The following is a 9,699-nucleotide window of genomic DNA, read 5'->3' as shown; positions in this document are numbered from 1 at the left end:
CATTAGAATTGGAGCTGGTGAGAAGTAAGGGAACTCGTTGAGTAAGACTGGCTGGGGTCTGAATATTTCTGGAATTCTCTATTGTCTTTCTGGATCTCTGCAGTTCCTGCTTCCTCTCTGAAGTGCCTTCTGTTCTCTTCATCTCTGTTCCTCCTCCTCTCATTCCCCGTGTGTCTCCACTCCAGCAGGCTTACCCTGACCAACACCTGCTCTGCGCCAGGGCCTTGAAATTGTCTTCCCCACAACACTGCCTCGTCCATTCATACACAACTGTGTGATCCTCGAGGGGCAAGAAATATGTCCTACTGAGTAACATGGGGTTCAGAGTAAGTACTGAATGAGCATCCACTGCGTGGGTGAAGACACTCTGCTCATAGTTAAAGGTGAGGGGCACGCCGACCCTAAAAGGGACAGGATCTGAACCCCCCAGGAGTCCTCTCTGGCACTTCTTGGAACACTTAATGTCTTCAAAGGTGTGGAAAGGAGGACAGGTGAGCCAGAATGGCCCAACTACCTGGATAAAGATCCTCTTGCCTAGTAAAAATTAAAGCCAAGGTGAAGTAAATTGGGCAGGTCGCACATCTTGCCTTATGACACCACCCTTATGGCAGAAAGCAAAGAGGAACTAAAGAGCCTCTTGATGAGAGTGAAAGAGGAGAGTGAAGAAGCTGGCTTAAAACTCATTCAGAAAGCTAAGATCATGGCATCTGGTCCATCACTTCATGGCAAATAGATGGGGAAACAATGGAAACGGTGAGAGACTTTTTTTTCTTGGCCTCCAAAATCACTGCAGATGGTGACTGAAGCCATGATATTAAAAGAAGGTTCCTCCTTGGAAGAAAAGCTGTGACAAACCTAGACAGCATATTCAAAAGCAGAGACATTACTTTGCTGACAAATGTCCATCTAGTCAAAGCTATGGTTTTTCCAGTAGTCATGTATGGATGTAAGAGTTGAACCATAAAGAAAGCTGAGCGTCAAAGAATTGATGCTTTTTGAACTGTGGTATTGGAGAAGACTCTTGAGAGTCCCTTGGACAGCAAAGAGATCAAACCAGTCAATCCTCAAGGAAATCAGTCCTGAATATTCATTGGAAGGACTGATGCCGAAGCTGAAGCTCCAATACTTTGGCCACCTGATGTGAAGAACTGACTCATTGGAAAAGATTCTGATGCTGGGAAAGATTGAAGGCAGGAGGAGAATGATGGGATGACAGAAGATGAGATGGTTGGATGGCATCACTGACCTGATGGATATGAGTTTGAGCAAGCTCTGGGAGTTGGTGTTGGACAGGGAAGCCCTGGTGCACTGCAGTCCATGGGTTTGCAGAGTCCGACACAACTGAGCGACTGAACTGAACTGAACTGCACATCTTGCTCAGAAATCTAAATCCAAAGGCTTTGCCAAAGATAAAATGGGAAACCAAACTGAACTTTAAGTGCAGGGCACACTCCTGTCATCTCACCCCACCGCATACTCTTCCTGGTGAGGCCTGTGTTCAGAGTCACAATTCCCACCTGATTAATACCTGGCAGGACCACCAAAGGCCAGTAATCTGCAAAAATGATGAATCCCACTCATTAACACAGGTGAAACACAGCTGCTATGGAACAAGCACAGTGCTCTGCCAACAGGACCTTGCACCAGAGGTGAAAGGACCCGATTCATGCTCACCAGGTTCTCAGACTTGAGTGGGAAGAATGGAATACATGTAACACTCTGGAATTTCCTCCTGGAACACACCTTCTTGAACCTGGCTACCAGGCTGTAAGAAGCCCTAGGCCATGGGTGGAAGCTCTGGTTGACAATTCCAGCTGAGTTTAGCCTTCAGACACGCCAGCCCAAAGGCCATCTGGAGTGAAGGAACCTCCAGATGATTCTAGGACCCGGCAGAGGCCGCAGTGTCACAACACCGACAAGCCATCCTGCAGAGTCTGTCTGAATTCCGGATCCATGGAATCACACGTATCACAGGATAGTTTTTTATGCCACTTCCAGAAATATATTGAAGTGCTTGGATGTGTAGCGACAGACCACGAGCGGCAGGCACATAGTGATGGGAAGTGCCCTTCGGATTAGAAATTAAGGTGTTGGCACCAGAGAGTTGCTTAAGTTCTGAGAACAGGTGAACAGAGGCTTTAAAGGGATGGAGGACCCTTCAGTCTACACTGAGGCTTCTGATGTCCACGCTGGATTTCAAGTGTTTTCTGTCGGCATAAGCTGCCCCCAGCAAGGTCAGGCCAGTGCTGGAGGGTCCTGGGGGATGAAGCACCTTCCGTGTTCTGTGCAGCCTCTGCGCTCCCTTTTTCTGGTCCGTGTCCATATTCGATACCAAACTATCTCTTTGGCGTTGCGTCCTTCAGTCAAGCGCGGTGTCCAGTCAGAAGGGCCCAGCTGGTGAACTGAGCAGAAGGGGTACAAGGAAAGGGCAGTGGCTCCCGGTGGGTTCTCTCCCCAGCCTGTCCCTCAGGTTTCCAGACGACCCTTTACCTGCTTCTGTGGAGGAATGTGATGCGAAAGCATCCAAATAGCCTTCAGGAAACGCTTTCTCCATGGCAAGTGACCTGGGAGGTGCTTTTACGATTATTGCCTTTGATGTAAAAACTCCCCAAGTGGAGGCCCCCTTACGAAATGAGGGCTTAATAAGTGAATCACTTGCTTAAGATCATATCGATGGTGAGTGATGAGCGGGGAGCACCCACTTGTGTTTTTGCAGCCCCTCCCCGCCCCTAGCTTGTCCCATTTCACCCAGGAAACAGCGGTGCTGGCCTGGGGGCTTACAAGCCTGGGGCTCCTAGGGGACTTCCTTACACATGGAAAGCCCCTGGGGGTACAAATAGAGCAGCTGTCTGCTGGGGAATCAGCTGAGAATCGTCACAGATGGCTGCTGGGTGTCTAGTTAGCAAACCTCAGGCCCCCAAGGCTGGAAGGCAGGGGATAACCCGGGAACACACTCAGTGAGATCAAGAGCAGAGGCTGGGCTGAACCCAGAATCCCTCACCCTGAGCATCTGGGCCCTGACCAGACTCTCCTCACAGCCCACGAGTGGCTGGACCGCACGAGCCGTCCTCTCTACCACAGACCAGACAGAATCCCTCAGAGTACAGACTGAAAAAGCAATTTCAGGAAATGACTTTTTTTTAATGATTATAAGGCAAGAAACAAAGGCCACACAAAATCATTTCCTATGTGTGTCATCTGCCAGAAGACCTAGCGCTTGTTGGGGAAACAGTGAAAGAAAAACCCAAACTCAGATGAACACGAAACAATCTCATTCTGAATAAACTGGATTTGCTGACAGATAAAAAGAGAGAGAGACAGTGACTGGCCTGACTCAGAGCAAGGCTAAGAGACAGAGGGAGGTGGGAGGGGTGTCAGCAGTCTTCTTCATTCCTTCCTCGGCTCAAGCCAGAGCTTCTGAAATTGTCTTGCAGTTTCTTAAAAAAGTTAAGCATACACTTATCATATGACTGAAGAATTCCACTCTTAGGTGCCTACCCAAGGGAAAGGAAAACAGTTGATCACACAGAGAACTGGGCACAGATGTTCAGATCAGCATTATTTACGAGTCCCAAGCTGGAAACAACATGAATGCCCATTAGCTGACAAATCAATGTTCACACATGGAACACTCCTCAGCAGGAAACCGGAGAACATTCCACATCGTGCTGCAGCAGGAATGGACCTCAAACGCACGATGCTGAGTGAAAGACGTCAGGCACAGAAGACTTCACATCCCTGAAGTGAGGTGGCTCAGTCGTGCCCGACTCTGCGACCCCATGGACAGTAGCCTGCACCAAGCTCCTCCGTCCATGGGATTTTCTAGGCAAGAGTACTGGAGTGGGTTGCCGTTTCTTTCTCCAGGGAATCTTCCCGACCCAGGGATCGAACCCAGGTCTCCCACGTTGTAGACTGACGCTTTACCATCTAAGCCACCAGGGAAGCCCCTAGTTCTATGAAATTCCAGCAGAAGGCAGAACCACAGAGATGGAAAACGTTAGTGGTCGCCTGATGTGGGGTGGAAATGAAGACTTCCTGCTTGAGAGAGTCTTCTGAGTGAAAAATGTGTCCTAAAACTGGATTGTGGTGGTGGATTTACACCTGAATAAATTTAGTAAAGGCCTTCCCCAGGGGCTCAGCTGGTAAAGAACTCGCCCACCAACGCGGGAGACAAAAGACATGCCGGTTTGATCCCTGGATCAGGAAGGTCCCCTGGAGAAGGGTATGGCTACCCACTCCAGGGTTCTTGCCTGGAAAATCCCATGGACAGAGGAGCCTGGAGGGCTACAGGCCATGGGATTGCAAATGGTCAGACATGACTGAGCACCGGCCCCCTGCCACACAAGTTTAGTAAAACCCATCAAAGTGTATCCTAATATGAATGAAATTAATGGTATGTAAATTATACTTCAACAATACTTTTCCAAACAAGATGATCTGCTGGTTGTGCAAATCTGGGCCAAGGATGCCAAGGAAAAAGCCCTGCTGTTCACAAGGGTGGCTGAAAATACAGTAATGTTCCAGGAACATCAGTGTTATGGATGGGTTAGTTCAGGCCTGCTCAGAAAGCTTTGACATATTTTTAAAAATTATTTATTTGGCTGCACCGGGTCTTGGTTGCAGCCCATGGGACCTTTAGTTGTTGCATGTGGGATCTAGTTCCCCGACCAGGGATCGAACCTGGGCCCCTTGCATTGGGAATGTGTAGTCTTAGGCACTGGAGAAGGCAATGGCAACCCACTCCACTGCTCTTGCCTTGAGAATCCCAGGGACAGGGGGAGCCTGGTGGGCTGCCGTCTATGGGGTCGCACAGAGTCGGACACGACTGAAGTGACTTAGCAGCAGCAGCAGCAGTCTCAGGCACTGGACCACCAGGGGAGTCCCCAGAAAGCTCTGACATATTAAAAATCAGCTTAAGGTAAATTTAATATAAAAGGTTTACACATCAGTCAATAAAGGTGTTGTCATTATTTTCAGAGGCTCATTGAATTTTACAAATGACATTGTAGAAGGTGAAATGTACGCCCCTGAGAGACAAACAAAGAGTTGGATTGGTTTGGGTAGAGTCCAGGGTAGGGTCATTTAGTATTAAGATTCTGTTTTCCACAGTATGCTGCTTCTGCTAAGTCGCTTCAGTCGTGTCCGACGGTGCGACCTCATAGACAGCAGCCCACCAGGCTCCCCCATCCCTGGGATTCTCCAGGCAAGAACACTGCAGTGGGTTGCCATTTCCTTCTCCAATGCATGAGAGTGAAAAGTGAAAGTGAAGTCGCTCAGTCGTGTCCGACTCTTAGCGACCCCATGGACTGCAGCCCACCAGGCTCCTCTGCCCATGGGATTTTCCAGGCAAGAGTACTGGAGTGGGGTGCCATTGCCTTAAGTTCCTTAAAGAAAAAACAAAACTAAAAATAGAACTACCATATGACTCTAGTAATCCCCCTGGTGGGCATATACCTGGGAAAAAACCATAATTCAAAAAGAAACGTGTTTCTCAATATTCATTGCAGCACTCTTTACAATAGCCAAGACAAGGAAGCAACCTAAATATCCATTAACAGATGACTGGATAAAGATGTGCTACGTAAATACAACGGAATACCACTTAGTCATCAAAAGAAATGACGTCATGCAGTTTGCAGTGACATTGATGGACCTGGAGACTGCCATACAGAGTGAAGAAAGTCAGAGAAAAACAAAAGTCGTAGAATGTCGCTTACCTGTGGAATCTAGAAAAATGGTACAGATGAACTTATTGGCAAAGCAGCAATAGAAGACACGGATATAGAGAACATATGTATGGATACCAGAGGTAAGGGAGAGGGAAAGCAGTGGGATGAATTGGGAGCTTGGGATTGAGATATATACATTATTGATACTATGTATAAAGTAGTTAAGTAATGAGTACCTACTGTACAGCACAATGAACTCGAGTCAAAGCTCTGCTGCGGCTGCGGCTGCTGCTGCTAAGTCGCGTCAGCCGTGTCCGACTCTGTTTGATCCCACGGATGGCAGCCCACCAGGCTCCCCCATCCCTGGGATTCTCCAGGCAAGAACGCTGCAGTGGGTTGCCATTTCCTTCTCCAATGCATGAAAGTGAAAAGTGACAGTGAAGTCTCTCAGTCGTGTCCGACTCTTAGCGACCCCATGGACCGCAGCCCACCAGGCTCTTCTGCCCATGGGATTTGCCAGGCAAGAGTACTGGAGTGGGGTGCCATTGCCTTCTCCTAGGGTGATCTAAATGGGAAGGAAATCTGAAAAAGAGGGGATATATGTATAGCTAATTCACTTTACAGCAGAAACACACACAGCATTGTAAAGCAACTATACTCCCACAAAAATTAATTTAAAAATTAAAAAAAGATTGTTTTCCAGAACATAGCACCCTGGACGAGGGGGAGAACCCCAAAAGACTCCCTCACACAAACAAAGAAAACACTCTGACTTTCGGTGGAGACAGACCAGATTGGAATCCAGTTGCACCTCTCCCTGAAGTTTAAACGTTTTCATCCATGAAGCGGGCTCTCCACTGCCAGCTGTGGGGTGCGGTTCTGAAGGCTGGATGAGGGGAACCAGGGAAGGCAATGGAAGGGAAACACTCTGCCGAGGCGGTTTCATTCCAGCGCCCGAGCCTCTGGAGATGCCACAACAGGGAATCTCTGGGACGGGGGATGTGCAGGGGACCAACGCACACAAAGCTTTAGTCTCTCGTCTTCCCAGAGCATGTCACAAGGTACAGCTCTTGAGCATCATTTTCTCAGTGTTCAGGAACTTAGTGGAAGAAAGAGGGATGCACTGAGGCTTAGGCGCAGGGAGCGGTGCCTGCGCTCTGCCCAACACCCAGCAGATGCGGGACATCCAGCAGCAGATGCTACGGAGACACCCCTCGGTCCAGGTCTGGGCTATTTTTTTCAGCACATACATGCCTCCTGCAGAGTTCCCAGACTCCCAGTCATCACTCATGTCTGGGAGACAGAGAAACACACTCCTGTAAAAAGATGCTGTTGGTTAGCAACAGACATCTTTTTTCCTCTCTTAAGAAAATGATCTCACTACTGCACTTGACTATAAAAAAAAAAAAAAAGAAAAAAAGAAAATGGACCTCATCTCTGCACAGAATCTAAAATACAGGTAAGCAAAAAAGAAATTGTAAACAACCTCTCAAACACCCACCACCCAGATACACTCATATATTTAAAAATTTTTTATTGATTTATTGATTTTTGGCAGTGCTGGGTCTTCGTCGCTGTGCGCAGGCTCTCTCTAGTTGCAGTGAGCGGGTCTCCTCTCCAGTGCGGCGTGCGGGCTTCTCACTGCAGCAGTTTCTCTTGTTGAGAAGCACAGGATCTAGGGTGTGTGGGCTCGTTAGTTGGGCGTGAGCTCAGTAGTTGCTCCGCGGCATGTGGAATCTAACCTGTGTCCCCTGCCCCCAGATATGCTCATGTCAACATTTCCGTCTCTGTCACTATAGTCTCCTCCTCTGGGAACATGAGCATGTGTCAATATACGACAGGTGCCACACCAGAGCCAGAGGACTGGGCTTCAAACCACGTCTCCACAACGTGTAGACGTGAAGTGAACGTGTTAGTCGCTCAGTCATGTCCAACTCTTTGAGACCCAACGAACCGTAGGGCGCCTCCATCTATGGGATTGTCCAGACAAGAATACTGGAGTGGGTTGCCATTTCCTTCTCCAGAGGATTTTCCCGGCCCAGGAATCAAGCCTGGGTCTCCTGCATTGCAGGCAGACTCTTTACCACCTGAGCTACCAGGGAAGACCAGTATGTAGACATGTGACCCAGTAAATCAGGGAAGATGACAGTGTGCTCCTCTGAGTTCTGGTGCAGGACAAGTGGATTAAACACACAATACGCTCAGAACTGGACGTGGTGGAGGACAGTGCGTGCGGCGTGAGATCAGGACGCCTGGGGCAGGAAGAGCATCTCCCATACTTGCTGGGGTCTGCACGTCCACGTGTGTGCCTGTCTGTTGACAGGTGAACAGGCCTGGGCTGAGTGTGGGCATGCGTGCAGCTCTTCTGTCCAAACTGACAACACAGGATCCAACTTAAGGCAAATGCTTTTTTCACACCACTTACCACGAAAATATTTTCAAGTAAGTAAATACAGATCTCCATCTGCATTTTAGCGGCTCTGGTGTCTCCCACTGTACAGATGTACCATCCTATCTATGCTTTCCAACTGCTGCTGGTCTGCATAATCATTTGGAGTTGTGTTTATGAGCTTTCCTGGTGGATATCACAGAAATTCAAAAGGAAGTCAAAGATCAGAAAAGCAATGGTCCACTAGATCAAAACAAGACTGTTTTCCACTCCTTTGAACCAACCTCAACTTAGTGAAGTGGCTTATTCAGCCCACTCAAGTCTAGTTATGATTTAAATCAGAAGCTATAATTTAATACCTGCTCAACATTAAAAACAGTAAGATCATTTGAATACAAATTTTATTTAATAAAAAGGCTACATGATTCTTAACAAAATAAAAATCAGAAAAACTTCAAATGCTTCCCTTCCAACCCTGCAGATGCCTCTGTGTTGCTGGGCTACCAGCCCCACCCCATGACCAGGCAGCCTGGACGGGGTGTGTCAGGCACCGCCGGGCGCCAGGGGAACCTAGGTAAGCACACGCCTAGCCCATCTTCCAATCAGAAGTGAATGCTGGCCTTCCGAGTGGCAGGTGAGGCATGTGCAAGGCTAGAATTCTGAAGGGTCACAGTCTTTGTCCCAGGGAGTCAGCCATGAGTCTTGCTCCTAGTTTGCATGTCTGTGGGTCTGGACTGTGCGAAAAACCGGCTTGTCCACGAACTCCACGGTGCACAGTTCCGGGCCACCGTCCTGGCAGGGCGCATGCTCCAGCTCCAGCACCACGATGATGTTCGGGGTCGAGGTCACCAGGATGTGCTGAGGCACGAACAGGGTCATCTGGGGGCCCCGCACTGGCCAGTAGCGGCCGAGGTTAAAGCCGTTGATCCACACCTGACCCTGGAGAGAGAAAACCATCAACCCAGCTGTGCTGACTCTGCGGAGGGGCATGAGAACCTTGGTGCAGCGGGGGTGGGGTGGGGAGGCAGGCAGTGTCCCCAGGAAGATGCTCAAGTCGGGCAGGAGTTGGCTGAGAAAATCCACTCATCCCAGTACCCACCCTGCTTCACGAGGAGACCTGTTTGGTCCCTCCTGTGGCTTCGGTGCCGCGCAGGTCAGGATTGGATGACGCTGCGGCAGTCACCAAGTTTCTGAATTAATTCCGTCCTGGGTCCGGGGCGATGTGGGGGTGGGGGTGCCTGTCTGCACACACCCGCCTCTGCCCGAGGCCCCTGTACACAGTCGCCTCCCTGCCTCCTCAGGAGATGAGCTTTGCCTCTGTGCTCCCCCCTCCTCCAGGCTGTGGGGGTCTTGCTGCCCGAGGTAAGCAGGAGCCCAGCAGCCCAGACACATGCGCCCTCTAGAAGGATGGAGGGGGTCGAGGAGGGAGAGGCTGGCTGCCCAGGTGGGCGTCTATCTTCTTGCTGCCTTTTGATGGTTTTCACACCAGCATAAGAGTGAGGGGTGGGGACTTGCTTCAAGGAACACAGAGGATCCTACAAGCTGCAAAGACTTCTGCTGCTGCTGCTGCTGCTAAGTCGCTTCAGTCGTGTCTGACTCTGCGCAACCCCACAGACGGCAGCCCACCAGGCTCCCCCGTCC

The 9,699-nt window shown here is 49.6% G+C and overlaps 1 protein-coding gene across 2 annotated transcripts in view; it reads right to left on the bottom strand.

Annotated features, from left to right (window-relative positions):
• Nucleotides 1–8,441: 8,441 nt before the first annotated feature.
• The window catches only part of LOC120867861 (beta-galactosidase), a 99,200-nt gene continuing 97,942 nt past the window's right edge, over nucleotides 8,442–9,699 (bottom strand). For both annotated transcript variants that reach the window (XM_040246312.1, XM_040246311.1), the window contains one exon: nucleotides 8,442–8,997. In XM_040246312.1, coding sequence (XP_040102246.1) covers nucleotides 8,767–8,997 — 231 coding nt within the window. In that variant the 3' untranslated portion in view covers nucleotides 8,442–8,766. The remainder of the gene's footprint in view (nucleotides 8,998–9,699) is intronic.

The sequence above is a fragment of the Oryx dammah genome, unplaced genomic scaffold (assembly GCF_014754425.2).
Source record: "Oryx dammah isolate SB20612 unplaced genomic scaffold, SCBI_Odam_1.1 HiC_scaffold_9, whole genome shotgun sequence".
Lineage (NCBI taxonomy): Eukaryota > Metazoa > Chordata > Mammalia > Artiodactyla > Bovidae > Oryx > Oryx dammah.
This window is presented reverse-complemented; position numbering and strand designations above follow the sequence as displayed.